The sequence below is a fragment of the Sorex araneus genome, chromosome 1 (assembly GCF_027595985.1).
Source record: "Sorex araneus isolate mSorAra2 chromosome 1, mSorAra2.pri, whole genome shotgun sequence".
Lineage (NCBI taxonomy): Eukaryota > Metazoa > Chordata > Mammalia > Eulipotyphla > Soricidae > Sorex > Sorex araneus.
Window position 1 is genome coordinate 352,054,262 of NC_073302.1, and position 17,836 is coordinate 352,072,097.

Here is a 17,836-nt window from a genome sequence, read left to right on the forward strand (position 1 = left end):
AAAGAGGAAGTCACAGTTAAGAGGCAATATTGTTCAAAAAATAAATCCTAGTTCTTCCATGATAGGCCTGACTTTCTCCCTGGCTTGAGACAGTCTTTTGAGAAGGAACATTCCTTGCTGATGCTCAGAGACTACATAATGGACCTAATAACGGCCAAGAATTCCCTGGGCCAGTGCTTCTCAAACTGGCATGTTCACAGGACACCCTTGAATCTGCAAGTCACAGGTGGGGTCTGAGTAGCTGCCTATTTAACCAATTCCTACGTGATGCTCATGGTTGAACAGCAAGATCCCGAGTTAGCAAATCAAAACACCAGTTTCCCAACTCATCACAATTAATTTTATTCCACAGCATGTTCAAGGGAATGTTATTCTCAGGAAGATGTTTAGGATTAAAATAATTAAAAAAACCTGAAAATTACACACACTTATGTATCTCTTCTTTTCATTAAATATATATCTGTTTGGCAAAAAATGTTAGACTCTTTTGTACAAAAACAAAGCCAAAAAAAAAAAACCACCAACAAAACCAACCAACCCTATAACCCCTGCAAATTGTCAATACCTGTAGTAATTACAATGATGTAAACTTGGAAGTCTGATGACCTGACCTTTCTGTAGAGCACTGGTGGCAGCAGAAACCCCCAGGGAAGGTAACCCCAAATCCTCAGCTAACAATGGATGGCCTACCACAGAGGCATTTGGATCTAGTGGATCAATGGTGGAGTATGGTGACTGATTCCACCATTTGTGCTTTCTGCTAAGGGTCTGGACATGTGGAGGAGAGAAAGGAGGCAGGTCTGGGCTGGGCTAGGAAAAGGGAATTCAAGACTGGTTTGTGAGGAAAGATTAGTCTTGGTGCTGGAGCAGGGGTGGGGTATGCAGCATAGGACCTGTGTCCTGGGTCGGGGAGACCCAGTATTTGCGAGCAACAGTGAAGCTGCAGCTATTCTTGGGACCAGAGAAATCTGGGGTAAAGCAAAGGCAGGGAGACAGGAAGAGGTGCTGGGAAAGCAGACTACAATTCACAAGGAATTGGTGATGTGAGCTGACTCTAGGGAAGGGGAGTGAGAGGTGGTGTTGGGTCTTATCAGGCAGCTAAGCCATTCCGTCCACTCTCAGGCCTGGGGGAACAACTCTGGGTCTGGCAGGGAAGTTCTGGGGCAGTCTGGTGTGGCTGGGTTTCCTACTTCAGGAAGGGAGGATGAGCTGGAAGGGCCCTTTGGCTCTCATTGGCGGTGGGTTTTGTTCTTGTCCTACCAGGAGACTGCAGCAGTGGGAAGAGACTGAAAGCAGTGGAGTCCAGAAACAGAATCAGGGCAGTGAGCACAATGTCAAGTTGGGGCAGAAAAATGCCGGGGCTAGAAGCCACGCCAAAGCAAGTGATGACCCACACATCCCTCTACCCCAAGATGATTCCTAAGCGTGGGCCTGTTCTTCATCATCCCGCCTGTTGACTAGATTTTCCAGCTTGGGAATGCGCTTCCTGCCCTTCAGTTACAGTCATAGACGAAGTCGTAGTTGCTCGGCTCCTTGGGGATCGGGGGAGGGGCATCTGGAATCTGAATGTTCTCCAGGTCTAGAAGGCGGAGCTTGATCTCCATGCTGAGCAGGGTGTCCAGGTCATTCCGGGTCAGGTCACTCAGCATGTCTTTGCCCAGCAGTGCATTCAGCCCATCTGTCCAGATACAGTACTGGCGTGAAGGGAGGCAAAGGGGAAACAAAGGTGAGAGTAAGAACCACCACCTATCCACGCACTAGCTTCACCAAACTCATCACTTGATATGTGTGGCATCACTGAACATCTTCCAGAAACTGAGGCACAGGGAAGCTCAGTAACTTGGGAGTACGTGGAGTGAGAGGGCCTTGAACATGCACAGCACACTTCAGTGTCTGCTGTCTTTGAGGATGGCAGGATGAAACCTCCTCACTGTGGTAACAGAAGGAATATTCTGGTTCTCTGTGACTGTGCAATAAAGCATCTCTACTGGTGGGAACTGATAATGCTTAAACAAGGAAGGACTCAGACAGACTGAGGGAAAGCGCCAAATGAGTGGTTTATCAGATGTTTATTTCTCGCAAAGCTGGTGCTAGATGTAGAAAGCTGCATCAGTGGGAGTCCTGTGATGATTTTTTCTATGCTACTTCTTCCAGAGACAATTCCCTTGGCATAAGTCTGCCTTGGAGACTTTTGCCCCCTCAGGCACATAGCTCCTATTGATATGTAGACCCTTACCCTGGCACAGGAAGGTAAATGTTTGTAAATGATTGTCCTTGATTTTTGGATGACTGTTGGTTTAAGGCAATAAATATGGAATGTAATGAAGAACAGGGCTAAACTGATCAGACTATGAACCCCCTGGCCCTGTGCTTTTCTCTCCATATCTGTCTTTTCTTTTCAATCTGTGCAGCCCTGCTGTTTCAGACCCATTCACCAAGGCCAGTTGCCAGCACTCAACAATGCATCCAAGAGTATATAACTTTAAGTTTTGGTAGAATATATCTCAATGCTCCTAGACTCAATGTCAGGGCAAAGAATATATCCTAATGTCTCTACAGTCAATGTCAGGCAAGTTTCTTTACCAAGTGTGGCCAGGGTTCCTCCTCTAATAGCTAATCTTTGCCCCAATATTTGACACCCACCACTCACAGTGACAATTTCAGGCCATCCAGGAGCCAATGGAAGCTTCACATTTGCATTTCTCAGTAAAAAGACTAAGAAATAGCCTTGTGTCACCAAAGAATGATGTGATCTTGATGGGAGGTGGATTCACTGCCTGTTTGGGGAAACTCTAGTTTGGTTTCTTTCCTCTGAGTCTCTGGGAAGTACACTCTCCACCTCTCAGGATACCACTGTTTAGGGAAGTCCTCTGGGATTTACAACTAAGAATTTGGTTCTTTCCATCTCATAAAATTAATACTCTTCTAGGGCTGGAGTGATAGCACAGTGGGTAGGGCATTTGCCTTGCACGCAGCCAACTCGGGTTTGATTTTCCAGCATCCCATATGGTCCCCTGAACCAATCACCAGGGGTGATTTCTGAGTGCAGAGCCAGGAATAACCCCTGTGCATCGCCAGATGTGACCCCCCAAAAAAAGCAAAATAAAAAATTAATACTCTTCTTTGCCTTTCTGGTAAACTAGGGCCCAAAGCTTTTGGGAAGGCAAATGACAAGAGTAAGGCGGGCCCTCAGATAAACAAGCCTTCAGTTCCATTCCTCAATACCGGAAAGGCAAAGAAGAGCACTATGGGTGTACTAATGGGCTCAAGGCTGAGTAGGTGAGCCCTGAGTTGTGGAACTTCAGTTCTGCCTTTCTATTATCTTGAACAAAGTATTTTACCCACCTAAATATAAGTAAAGCGCTAAGGGATTTCTAGAATCATCAGTATCCTTATGATACCTTAGGTTCTAAACACACATAAACAGTATTTCATCACAAATAACCTTGATGGGAAGAGATATGTAGCTGGCACTCATTTTAGATCCTGATTCTGTGGATTTCATGTGGGGGAAGCTTTACTTAGGAATTCTTCCAACTAATTCTGTTGTTTCTCTAGGCATGCATGCCATTGAGCTCTGCTCTCTAAGGCCCTTTCCAGTTCTGGCACTGTTTCACTGTAAATTCTTATATACAGGTGACTGCTGCTCATTATATATAGCCATCCTAGTCCTGACTAGCTTCCCAGAGCAAAGTAATTTAACATACAGAGACATTTCTGTGGTTCTTTTCTTTTAAGAAGCAGCAGGCTCAGAAAAAAAAGTTGTTAAAAAAAGTATGTTGGCCAAGTAAAAAATTTGTAGTATGAATCTGTGTATCAGTTTAATTAGAAGTATCAATAGAATTGATACTTGATTCAAGGATGAAAATGATTCTCAATACCATCCCTTATTAAAAAGAACCTTAAATAATGGTAGAAGATTTACAAGATAGCCTGGAATGCCTGAAAGTTATCATCAAAGTGAAGTAGATTTAGAAGTAGCTTTAGGACTCAGAAGTCTTCAGAAGGTACTCCTACTTTTTATAGAATAGTTTATTTAGAAAACAAAAATGGCAATAACCACAACCCTCTGAAACCCAATAATGTTTAAATCCATAACCTCATAATCACAAACACCAAAAAGACCTCACTGGTCTCCTTAAGAAGATGCTTACTACTTTTAAAGTGGTAAAGGGAATTAATAATTTATTCTGCCCATTAAATATAAATGGTATAACCTCAAGGTAGCCAAAGAGTTGATGAGGCCAGTTTATGTTAATGACACCATCTCACTAATAAATGAAGGAGGATGATATTATTGGGTTATCACCCTCCTGCAATCTCTAATGGTCTACATCGATAGCTGCTACTATCCCCCGAAGACACCACAAAAAACACATCACTAATGCTTAAGTTTGGTTAATCCCCCAACTACCACTTAGAATGAAATATAAGAGACAGGTAAACATGTGTGATCACAGTGTAGCTTGGGTCAGGCAGAATGATGTTCTCCTTTCAAAGATGACGGCATCCTGATCTCTGAACCACATGAGACACTAACCACATAATGTTAGTGTCTATGGCAAAGGGAAGATTGCTAATCCTCTGACTTTAAAATAGGAGATTTTTTTTGGATTGTCCAGGGGAACTATAATAATCACAAGGGTCTTTCAACATGGACAAGGGAGATGGGAGAAGAAAGAGAGAGACCATAGCATGAACTAGCAGGCTGACAAGGTGTGATGTGGACTCAGCCAGCACTGAGAGGGGTAGCTGAATGGAGGCGGAAGCCCAGGCGTGCAGGTGACTCGACCCAAGTGAAGGGCTAGGAAGTAAATCCACTCTGCAACTTCCAAAAAAGAACAAAGCTTTGCTGGTAGCAAATTTGGCCTAGAAAGATCTACAGGTTTCTGACTTCCACAATTGCAAGATGACCTACTTATGTTAATTTACTATGGTTGTGGTAAGTTATTACAGTGGTGACAATAAACTAATACACAGTTATAATCAGAAAAATCTAAACCAGCAATGATATTATCAGATAATCGCTTATTTAGTAAATAAATTGAATGGGAAAAAACCTCATGAGATGGAGATATTCAAAGACATTTAAGAGACATATCAACCAACTGCAATGTATGGATCTTATTTAGATCCTGCTCTGAACTAAGTATAAAGAATAGACAACAAATGAGATTATTGAAAAACTCTGAAAACTGACTGCCTATGGTGATAGTAGAACATTTAGAACTGTTTAGGTGTGATAATGGTATTCTAGTTACATTTCTAAATGAACTGTTATATAGAGACGTAGCAGGAATGAAATCATCAGTGAATTTGCTTAAAAATACTTCGGGGGTACAGTTAGGTATAAGGGAGATGGTACAGATGAACTCAGATGGGCCATGCAGTCTGATGACCACTGGACTTGGCAGGGCACGACAGGTTTGTGCTTCAAATTCTGCTCTGTCCTTTCCTAGATACAAAATGAAGGGGCCAAAGGAAAGGGTTCTGGAATGAGAATGCCAGAGCTAAAATCCTAGTTTATCCCTTACTACCTATGGGACCTGGGCAAGCTTCCCAATCTCCCATTTTGTCCTTTTATAAAGAGAGGATGATAGGTTGCTTTTTATTTTTAAGAATTTTATAAAGAATTAAGTGAGGTGAAGCCCCTTTCATTGGTGCCTGGCCCAGGCAAAGCTAGGCTCTCTATAAAGACTATGGTCTTGCTATTGTTGAGACACTCCTTTATTAAAGTTTCCATTCCGAGCAGAAGATTGGAATGCTGTTTTTGATAAAAGGGAACATCTGTTGTGGAACTGTCTATTTTATGGAGTGATTATGCAAAGGACACAAGGCGGTAGATATGAAAGTGGTCTGGAAAAATTAAAAGTGTTCACAGCTTACAGCATTTTTCTCTTCACTATGTCAATAAGAAGTGGCAGATATGAATAAAAATTTGGCAGTTCAAGAACATTTATCTGGAATTAGTGTAGATGGGAGAAAACTGTCTTGCATAGATTTAAATAAGACCTGTGGTTCCACTAAAGTTATATTCTCTATAGCTGTATACATGGTGGCCTGCATAAAATTACGCTTTTATTTAAAAAAAATGGTAGAAGAGTGTCTATTTTCAGGAAGATGAAGACGAAGTCTTAGTCTTCTACAATCTAAATGACAAGAAGCACAGAATTCTACTTAAGCACCGTTCTAAATGCAGGATTTGTGTCTAATCTTTCCTCTCTCGTTGGGATGTACATTTTCATTCTAAATCTTCTAAAGAGTGAAAACTACATACTGAATAACTTTTAAATGAGCGAAGTCTCCTAGGGGAAATTGGGAACAAAAGTCAAATTCTATTAAAATGTCCCATTCTTTTCTAAAAGCTGTTTATGCAACCACATGCAAAACAAAATTTGAATGGTATAATCTAAAAATAAGAATTTCAAATATGTTAGTTCCACTTTACAAGAGAGAGATAAATCAACCATAACTGCTACAGAGTCTTACAAATGCATTTTCTTAGATTTATGCTAAATATTTTAAATATAGCTGACAGCGTGCTTCAAGAAGAGAAACAAATTATACATATAACAAGATGTCAAAAAGGAATAAAAGCATTTTAAAAATAAAATTCCAACAGCAGAGACAGCCCTGTACCTCTTAAAATAACTTAGAGATTCATGGTAGAAAACCCACTTCATCAAACGTTCAAAGAATAGAAACAAGTTTATCTTGTGAGAATTCTGTCTGAAAATTAAATATTCAACGACAACCAAAGCTGTAACCAGGGACACTTGTATGTCCTTGCTGGATCCTAGACATTTAGACATTCATTGCCTTGCCATGAACAACTGGTCAGGATAGGAAGAAGTTGAACCTATTAGAATTGGCAGCTTTTCAAGAGGTTTCTATTGTATTCTGAGTCAACAAGATGTTCTTGTATTAATTTTCTCAGGCAGGTCTTTCTTTCAGTGCAGTATTTTCCCTCTTGTTTGTCTTTCTAGAGAAAATGAGACATTCCCGCAGAAGTTAACCCCACGGAGACCCTTACCTCATGCTTGTCAGGAGCGATGAAGTTCAGCTGGCAGTTGGAGTCATACAAGATGGAGAAAGCAAGTTCAAGCACCTCCTACAAGAGATGAGAGGGAACACCTCACATTATGAAAAACTGGCTGCAGAGCAAAGGATTGTTCTGACAGGAGGTGCAACAATGAGGCTGGTGGGAGGATGGAACACACTTAGCAAGGTTCAGAACTCATTTCCTTCACATCACTCAAGCATGTCCTCAGGAGGCTAAGGTGATGTCAAATGAGTTGCTCAAGGCCACCTAGTTCCAAAGTTCTGCCACTCTCCTGTCTTCAGCATCTTCCTTCCAGAGAGAGATCAGAGAATACAGTCAACCCTTTCCTGATTAGTAGAGCTAATCTCATTCTTCTTCTTCTTATTATTATTATTATTGATGTTTTTTTAAGTTGTTGGGCCATACCCGGGGATGTTCAGGGGTTACTCCTGGCTCTGCACTCAGGAATCACTCCTGGCAGTGCTCAGCAAAGCATATGTGAATCAGGGTTGGCTGCAGGCAAGGCAAGTGCCTTACCTGCTGTACTATCTCTTCCATCTGAGTTAATCTCTCTTTACTCAACCCAGAACAGATCTGCCTGCAGGGATGTGAACTAGGCCTTCTTGGGCAGCTGCTGATCTTCAGGTCACCTGCTTTTCCTGTGATAGCCGAACTACTGGAAACAAGCTAGAGTTCATCCAAAGACAAGGAGGTAAAGAAAAGACTAATCCAAGGGTCAGAAGACTTGAGTGCACACTGTGATCCAGAACCAAAGATGAAGGAATTAGGCACTGTCATGTCATGGGTCTGAGGTGCTCAATGACATGTGATTAAATACTAAAGATGTCCATCTCAGAATTTACAGGCTGTGCAGTACCAGGTATAATCATTATTCTACTGCCCAGAATGCTTAGCGGGATACACTCTCTGGGAAGAGTTGTCCACTCACCTCTACAACCTAATGCTTCAGCTGGCAGAGAAGTGAAGAACATGACACAGTGCACTTTCTGTTACATCACCCTTGGCCCTGGCCAGTCTGCCTCCTTGGAGTCTTTGCTAGGCACTGCCAATGACCATGCAGCTTCCCACTGCTACTGTCTTCTTGACTGCCCATGACGGGTCTTTCGGCATGGGGCAGAACCCCCCTCACTGTTCTCTCTGCCTTAACCACTGTCAGGGAATTTGCCTTTAGACAAACACACAGAAGAGAGCCCTAGAAAGACGGAAGGCAGGATGGTGAGACCATGAGGTTTGGGGATGGGCTAAAGAAACTGCTGGAAGTGAACAAGGAAGGTCCAGTGCTAGTTCTGCACCCCTCTGGACCCCCATATCTGTCAGACTTCATGCAGCTATCCTGCAGTCCATCTGTGTCTGGCTTGCCTCCAGCTCAGTAGATGAAGCAACTCTTGCCTTGCGCCCAGATCTTCCAGTACCCCACGCTCACAGGCCTCTCTCTGCCAGCAACAGCCGAGGGTGAAAGGAAAGAACGTGAGCTGGGATTGGAGCACTTCCCAAATGACCCCCTTTCTTCATTTTTTACTTCTTTCCTTCCTCAGGCCTCCAATCAAATCTGCCCTGTGAAGATCGATACTACAACAAACAGCACACCTGAACAAACAAAGCCATTTTTTCCCATTAAGTCTGGCATTTCAGGTCTTTTCATTTAGAACGGCTATGGGCCCTATTGGAGGCACTGGGAATTGGGGTCTGTCTCTCACAGAGCCCAGACCTCAGGGGACTGAACACCCACCAGTGTTGAGCCAGACCATGCAAGGCTCGGGAGAGGCTCCCCCACTGATCACCGCTGGGGCCCCCAAAGACAATTGGTGAGGCAATTCATATTAAAACCAGGGGTGTCCCCTGGTTGTGACATTTGTGGACATTTTCCGCAAAATGTCAAAAGATCAAAAAATATATTTTATATACACATTATATGTAATATTATAAGAATATAATGAGAAATTAAGCAAAAGTCCCCCTTCCTTTTAGTGGGAAAACCACTGAATTAGTAACCCAGAGAAAGATGTTCCATAGCTCTTCAATATCAACATTATGAACCGCTGATCCTAAGTGAAAAAAGGTCAGGAGGAATAAATGTCATTTCCATACTGATCTCCCTTTGGAACAATGCCCTGTACGGACCGAGACGAGAAGCAAATACGTGTAATGAAAAAGATTATGTGTAAGTGCTAGAAGCAGAGGTTATTGCTTTTATTCTTTTTTTTTAAAAAAAAATGAAAGCATTCCTTTTTTACAATTAAATCTTAAGTTCTAACCTCAAATTCTTAGATAAGGAGCACCTGTGTAATTGATGATTTACCATTCTTGGGGCATTCATTGCTAGGCAAACTCACTCATTCTGCAGAAAAGGGAGAGAAAGGAGGAAAGGATCAGCTCTGCTTTGAACCCAGGAGGCAATATTCACAGCCACAGTGGGTGACCTTTGGAGGCTAGGAAACATGGTGGAATTTAGGATAGGACTTTCGGGGCTGAGCTGGACCAGCGCCAGCTGCTTGGCCGTGGGCAGTCATTTGGACAAAGCCCCCTGCATAGCCTCTGGAGGAGACACCCGTCACCTGAGATCAGAGAGTCAACACAGTTTTCACGGTGACATTTCCTATTCCGCAGGGAGTGTGGAGATGGAGAAAGGAAGTGGGGTCCTGCCAACCTGGGGCTCTGCCTGGGTGGACCTGGGGGGAGTCAAGGACTGCCCTGACCTAGATTCCTAATCAACACAGATCGTGCCTCCCTGAAAGACCGGCTATCTTTGGAATGTGTTTTCCTGACATCTCTGGCTCATCTTGGAGTCGGAGTCTAAGTAGGAGGTCAGCTCTTCAGCAGGGCAGCTGCAGAGCCCAGAGCAATGGCACCTTTGGGGCTGGCACCCCAGAAGCTGCCACCTGTCCAGACCGTGTAAGGAGGTGCCAGGCAGGGGAGTCAGTGATCACAGATCTGTTCCAGTCTCCTTGGGGGCTTCTTGTCACACGCCACAACACTCTCCAGGTCACGATTTGCTCCTTGCCACCAGAGGTCTGTGACTGGTCCGGGTTGAATTCAGTGAACGGTGATGCTCTGGGGCATTTCATTTTCCTCTGTTCTGTTGCTTCACATCCTCCACCTCACTTTGTGGGGAATGCCTGGGGCAGTTGAGTTCCAGGAAGACGGGGTTGGAGAATTGAAGATGCCTCTATATTCTGGGGGACAGAGTGGGCCTTGACGCCAGGATCAGTGAGCAGTTGTTCAGACATCTGGACGAATGGCACTTTACTTTGGTAAGACTCATATTCAGCTCATATAGGCTGAATACGGATTGAATTCAATAGTATAACAACATGCAGTATATTCTCACTGCACAATATTGGGAGCTATTATTGTTTGGGGTGTTATTCCAAGATTGAACATTTTACCCAAAATTCATTTCAATTATGTCAGTTTTCCACCATCTATCTAAGTCATTCCAAGAGTAAAGAATTTTGATAGAATAAATAGGACACAAGACAGTACTGAGGGTAAGTGAATTGTTTTGCATGCAGATGACCTGGCTTTGATCCCCAGCATTGTCAGGAGTGACCCCTTGAATGTACAGCCCTGAGCACTACCTGATGTGCTCCCCAAAATAAAAAAATAAATAAAAAAAGAAGAAAAAGACCCAAGCTAAAACTTAGGATTTGTATGTGCTAAATATGGTCTGAGAAATCACAGTAGATTTCCTAGTTATAGTACACTGCTACTCATCTTTATACCTATGAATTTGAGTTTCTATTTTAGAAGGCAAAAGCACCCATCTGGGGAGTACATAGTAATATCGTATATTACCTTCCTCAGGCAGCTATAATTTTCTGGCCCCAATTTATCTTAGTAGCACTATAAACCAATGGTTTGCTGACCCATTTTATTCTCTCAGTCCTGTCAACTCTATACTATGAATTCAGCATTTCTCAATGAGAAAAATGATCTTTCACATGTTGAAAGACTGCTGAAGCTTTTTGCATATTCCATCTCCATCTTAAAAGATTCCCTCATTTTATTTCTTTTCCCAATCATTCCCTTTTCAGATGCATTTCCTCCTCTCAAATTTCCCAGGCTTTTCTTTGTGTTTAAATTTATAGAGGAATACACAACATCGAATTGTAATTGCACGAGGACGCTTAGCTTTATCTGCCAGATGCCCAGGGGAGGGGGTGAGTCATATTTATTGTTGGATTCCTTGTACCTACTGCAGGATTGGTCCAAAGATGGTCAAGACATTTACTAAATGAGTGATGAATGTAATAACTCGGAATAAATGCTTAAGAACAGGGTTTTCAAGCCAATGTTAGAACATCAGCTCTTAATACAGTCTGCTGCTAATTGCAGGGTCATGAATCATACTGGAAAGATAAAAGCTGGATTCTGCCACATGGTGAGATGCAAGTGTCTCTCCTGCCAAAAATCAACTTATTTGAATCTGAGAATTCTGGTTAAGTTTTCTCTCTGGTGATTATGTGTTTACTGTTTAATATTTATAATCCCACAATTCAGTGGTAAAAGCACCAGGGAAGCCCAATTTCCAAAATAAACCAACTTGATTTTTATATAAATGACTGAGTCTGAATTTAGAAACTTTAGTCCTCAAGAACAAAAACTCTTCCCCTGGAATCCCCAAGTGTCAGTAAGACATGCCCCAATCCCTCTGTGGAGAAGCCAACACCCCTGCCTCCCCAAATCTCAAGACCCCAGGAGTCTGGGATCACACCTGCCTGGTTCAACACTCCGTATGACAGCTGTTCACACTTCAGGTGCTCCGAAGCTAACCAAGGGAACACGTCTGAACAAAGACCTCTACCTTGAGGAAAAGGATCAAGGTTTTTCTGGGACAGTACCTGGCACGTAGGTGTTGAGTAGGTGAAAAGTACCTTCAGTCAACAATCTTTTGCTATTAACAAAGCATTTTTCTTTTGAGCATAAATTCTCAGTTTGCCTGGCTTGTCAAGTATGTGAATTGCCAGTATGGCAGCACACCAGGTCAGCACGTTACATGTTAGGGCTGAGGGCACAGGTCCCTCCACCCTCGTGAGACACAAGCTTGTCCTTCTTCATGGTGCTTGAGTTTTTGCAGGTTGCTCTGGTGCCACTCATCCAGGGCTTTAACAGATTACAGGTCTGGGTTGCTACCCACTTCTTTACATAGATCCTTGCTCAGGTTCTAAGGATGTATTCCACAGACTTCAGCTAAATCTGAGGGAAGCCCTGATTCTGTGTGGGGAACATCTGAGATGTTGACAAAAGCAGCCTTGTGGGAGGCAAACCATGAGTGCTGGGACTCATGTGAAGGATGCACCTCTGGGGTCTGAGATGCTCTAAGAACCCTTCTTCCCCACATTACGGAAGACAGAAAAATTGCAGACTCTTAGCCATGTCCTTCTACACTATACTTGCCAATTTGGTGCATTACAGGGTAGCTAGTGACAGGCTTGACAACAAAGGACTTCACATGAAGTTGAGGGAGTGACTCTAATTATGAAGTCAAGTTCTAGTTATCAGCCTCTTCCCTTTGTCTTCATGAACAGGATGGCTACTTTTCTTTTTTCTCAAACATACAAATCTCTGTTCTCTGAAGACCCAGATCTCACTTTGCTATTGCTTGAAATTACAGCATAGAGCTTCATTTTAGCTCTGACTGATCAGAGGATGTGCAGTTATTGTATCCCTCCTTCACAGTCACTGGATAAGAAAGAAGCATCCTATGATCTCTATGATACTTCTGTCACTGGGATGTCTAGAGCTCCTAGATTACTACGGATGATTCTTTGAGACAGACTATGGTCACAAGATGCCAAGAGGAATCAGGAAAGAATCATCTCCCTGATGGCCCCTCCGAAGGCAGTCACTCCAAACTGGGGGCAATGTTTTTCAGACAATGTCTTCTGTGCTCCCCTGCTATAGAATGTGGGCTACATGGTGAATAGCCAGCTGGTGACTGGGTAGGGGGGGGGATAATCCAATATTTAAACACTATTAACACTTTAGGGAAAACCCTCTCCTTTAAGCTGGGTTTACATTTTCCTCTTTAAGCTGAGAGAGCTTACAACCTGTCTTCCACAATGCTCAAGGATGCCTTAGAGTTTCCTAATACTTTCTGTCTCAATTGTTCTGTGTCTGTCCTGGTTTCACTAAGATCTCAGGGAGATAATGCAGAGACTGAGGTTCTACTGGAGAATAGTAATATGAATGAGAGGTTCGAAGAGGGAATGATGGAAAGGACTGGAGAAATCCTGAGTAAGAAATTATTAGGGCTGAAAACAAACAAGAAGTGAGAAAATGGATGAGACTGGGGGGTTCAGTGAGTGATCAGCAGAAGAATAAGTTGAAGGGATGTCAAAGGAATCAGGCAGGAAAAGGAGAAGGCAAGAGAGTGCAACATGCAGCCCGCCTGGCTACTGGCCCAGGGGGCAGGCGCTGGTTTGAGGTAACATGGAAAGCATACCTTGTTCTGCTTAAGAGCACCTTTCTCTTTCATATGAGGGCAGTCCTTTCCCGTCACCACAGCTTTGATATCTGCCACTGGCACTGCAATTCATAAAAGAAAATGAAAGTGACTACACCAGGCAAGAGCATCAATGTCATTAAAGCCGATCTAAGCGTCGAGTCAGCTACCACAGTGGCTATTCTCGGAAACAGCTGCAAAATGACAAAAGGAAAGAAGTGAGAAGAAAAGGCAGGCAGTGTTCTAAGACTGGCAGCAAAAATATATTGCAATAGCTGGTACAAAGCATTGCCGGGGGAGAAACATAAACAGAATTTGGTTCATAAAAACCAGTATCAAACCCGAAATCATCATAGTAATGTTAATAGTAATAAAAGCAGTAATAATTGTAATAGTGGTAGTGATACTGGTATTGCTAATGCATCTTTGCATCAAGTAACATCGACTGCTTCATATACACTAGTGTCACTTGCAATTGTGTCTGCGTCTATTCTGCTCCTGTGACAGGAAAAGCAGTCCTGGCTCAGAAGACTGACCTGAGTAGGAACAGCCTGGAACTCCCACTCTCCACATTCTACTCTCTACTGCTTCACAGCTTCTCACAGTGTGATCTGGCTGATGTAAAAACTATACACCGTGAAATATATATGAACATTCCTTCTGGACAGGGAAATGGTATTGACCTTGGAAATCTTGAGAACACCTCAGCTGGGTAAAAGGAAAAATCCTCATGTTTTACTCAGGACTTAGAGAAAGAGAAGACAGGTTCTTGCACTTAAAACTTAAAACATGAAGACAGAGAATAACAAGGAACTACGATGGTCAAGAACCTTAAATTTAAAAAATGGGCAGTCATTTGACCACCTCCAATCCCTAATCTTCCTGTTCCAAGGGGGACTGTGAATCTACAGTTCACTTAAGGCTTATAAAAACTGGTGAGACTTCAAAGGTAATCAGTTTTATTGAGTTGGGGGAGTGGAATTTAAGATGAACTAAAATGAAAGAGTACTTCAAGTATCAAAATGATTTAACAGAAGACTTCTGAAAAGTTAACATTTTCTAGGTTCCTGCTAATGTCTAGGCACTTTGTCCAAATCTCTAGAAGTTCTTTAAAGAAGAAGAAAAGATTGTGATGGATTCTTCCAGGAGTCTGCAGGTTTCCCTGCTCTGTCCTACACCACATCTGTCCCATCATCTTGCTGATACTGGACCTTCTGGTCAGCATTACCTGAATTCCCTAATACAGAACTTTTCTCTCTTAAAGGAGTGGGGAAGACTACACTTCCCAGCAACCTCTGCAGTTATAAGAGAACAGAGCATGAGTTCTGGCCATGAGATATGAGCAGAAACAGCGCATCAGAAATAGCATGGCTTTTTTTGGGGGAACTAAAGCTATGGAAAGTCCCTTCCCAGCAGCCTCTCCCAGCAACAGAACTGAAGGGACTGCGTGGTCCAGCACATGGCAGAGCTGAGGGAAGTCAAAGCAGCCACCAGTCTGTTTTACGGTGACCACGTGGTGCAGTTCTTTGTCAATCAATGCAAGTTATGTGATGTGAGTGAGATGCTTCTGCTGTCCCAAGCAACTGGGAGTCTGAGACTTGTGATGCCTTGAGCATAACAGAGCAGTGTGCCTAGGTAAAGGCATGACCCTTCACCTCAAATCTGATTTCTGTCCTGCCTGGTCCCTTTGGACTGACATCTTGTCCTTACGATTCCTGATCTCATATCTGAACATAATCACTAATTTTTGTTCTCCTCAAATCCATTTTCATAATCAAGTGTCAGCTTTGCTTCCTCAGTGGATGACTGACCACCAAGTCCTTGGACGTGACATTTAGACACTTTAGAAAGTTGGCTTACTTTTCAGTGGGAAGTCTACGAATGAATGTGAATTTGGAAGAATGAGTCAGGATGGGAGATGTGTGCCAAAAGTAGATAATGGACCAAACATGATGACCTCTCAGTGTCTGTGTTGCAAGCCATAATGCCCAAAAGTAGAGAGAGAGTCTTGGGAATATTGTCTGCCATTGAGGCAGGGGGAGGGTGGAAAAGGGGGCGTATACCAAGGGTATTGGTGGTGGGGAATGTGCACTGGTGGAGGGATGGGTGTTTGATCATTGTGTGATTGTAACCCAAACATGAAAGCTTGTAACTATCTCACGGTGATTCAATAAAATTAAAAAAAAGTGAATTTGATATATAATTAACATACCAATTCAACAAAGCCTTCTAAGATAAGAAGCTTGCAGAAAGCCTTTTGTTGTATACATATGACTTGGTCAATGAAACAGAGAGAGGGCATCTTGAGTCTACAGCCAGTCTGTGGTTTTGAAAACCCATCATAGGAGACAAAAGGACTGGAGTGATAGCACAGCAGGTAAGGCATTTGCCTTGCATGCAGCCCGCCTGTGTTCGATTCCTCTGTCCCTCTTTGAGAGCTTGGAAAGCTACCCGTGGCGTATTCGATATGCCAAAAGCAGTAGCAACAAGTCTCACAATGGAGACCTTACTGGTGCCCACTCAAGCAAATTGGGTGAACAACAGGACAACAGTGCTACAGTGATACAAGACACAAAAGTAAAGCTGGTAAGTCCTGGGGGCAGCTTTAGGCTCCCTAATGAGAAGACTAAAGGGGGAAAGAGGCACTTTTCTTCTGTGCTTGTGGCCTCAAATAGAAAACACATTTTTATGTTTTTTTTTTTAATATGCATTGTCCCTTGTCACAGAGACAAGCTGCTCTATTACTCACAGGATTATAGCAAAAGGAAAACACAAAATTCTAAAAATACAGAATGGCTTTTAAAGGTTGCTCTTTGCATAGTTTGTCTCTAAAAGTGCTGGGAGATAAGGCATCAGAAGAGCTCAAATGTCATCTTTATTGCCAAGAGCAGAACCCTGTCTCTTGATCTACACTTGAAAGAGGTAACTTCAGGCCCATGGCTATTTCAAAAACAGTTTGGGGGCCGGAGGGGAGGCAGCAAAGATATGAAGATCAGGAGGGTCACCACAGTCACTTACTCCAACTCTTACTCCTTAGTAAGAATCTCCTTTCTTTTCATTTTTAAAACCTTTCATTGAACCACTGTGAGATAGGCCCTTACAAAGCTGTTAATGATTGGATTTCAGTCATACAGTGTTCCAACACCCATCCCTCCACCAGGGCGTGTTTCCCGGCCCCGGTGTCTTCAGGTTCCCTCCCACCACCCTCCACCTCCCACCCCCTGCCTGCCTCTATAGCAGCCACTTTTCTTCTCTCTCTCTCTCTCTCTCCCCCCCCTCTCCCCCCCCCCCTCTCTCCCCTTTTGCCTTTTGGGCATTGTGGTTTGCAATACTGATACTGAAAGGTTATTAAGTAAATATCCCCCTACCTACTTTTAACACTCAGTTCTTGTCCAGAGTGATCATTCCCAGCTATTATTGTCATATCAGTCTCTTGTCTATCTTACCTACCCTCAGCCCCACACACTGTGGTTAGTTCCAACCACTGACCAGGAGGACTCGTCTTTTCATTCCCCCTCTAGTTTTAGTTGAATTGTAGTTACCTAACTACCTCTATTTTATAAATGGGAAGACTTTGGCCTAAAGAGAAGAAATAAATTGTATCACATCACACAGCTAGTGGGGGACAGAGTGGGCTGTTGCTCCTCTTCCACTCCCTTCGCCCTGTGAGGACACGATTTCTCTGCATTTTGGGCAGGTGCTAGCACCCATTGGGTTGAACTTAGACACAGATATGGCTCTATCTTCAGATATTCAGATACTGGCTGCTAACATCCGTGGGATTTTTCAGTGATTTAAAGCAAATATGTCATTGGGAGAAGTCACCTTGGCCATCATGATAAAGAGAGTTAGGTTTTTCATCACTGACGCCTCGTCCTAGTAAGCCATGGCACTTGTGTGCCACCCCTTGGCTCAAGTGGGTGGAGGTGGGCGGGCAGGCCGACTCCCATCATTTAGTGAAGAATCTTGTCTCTATCTTGGCAGTACAGGGTGGTGATGGGCAAAATGGCTTATGCCTTTGGAGTCACAGGGAGTGGATCTGAACTGTAGATCCACACACAGCTGTACCACTTTAGGCATAAATTCCTGGAGCCCGTGTTTCCTGGTCTGGGACGTGGAACTCGACCATCCCCATGTCCCAGGAATTCTCTGAGAATTAACTCGGAATGCTGGAATTGAGGTCAGTGTTGGCTTTTAACTTGGATGGTCCTGGGAAAAAGACGAAACCCTAGGCCACAGTTTAGGCTGCTTTCATTCAGATTTTTGCTTTACTATTTACTAGCCATGAGACCTTCAGAAAGTGACTTGTTTTTCTGTATCTCAGTTTC

General features: G+C 43.2%; 1 protein-coding gene across 4 annotated transcripts in view; it reads right to left on the bottom strand.

The window, feature by feature from the left end:
• Positions 1-317: 317 nt before the first annotated feature.
• Positions 318-17,836, bottom strand: part of ELMO1 (engulfment and cell motility 1) — a 545,070-nt gene continuing 527,551 nt past the window's right edge. For all 4 annotated transcript variants that reach the window (XM_055132324.1, XM_055132311.1, XM_055132316.1 and 1 more), the window contains 3 exons: positions 13,509-13,591; positions 7,034-7,111; positions 318-1,694 (listed from right to left, as the gene is read on the bottom strand). In XM_055132324.1, the coding sequence (XP_054988299.1) occupies positions 1,494-1,694; positions 7,034-7,111; positions 13,509-13,591 (362 nt within the window). In that variant the 3' untranslated portion in view covers positions 318-1,493. The remainder of the gene's footprint in view (positions 1,695-7,033; positions 7,112-13,508; positions 13,592-17,836) is intronic.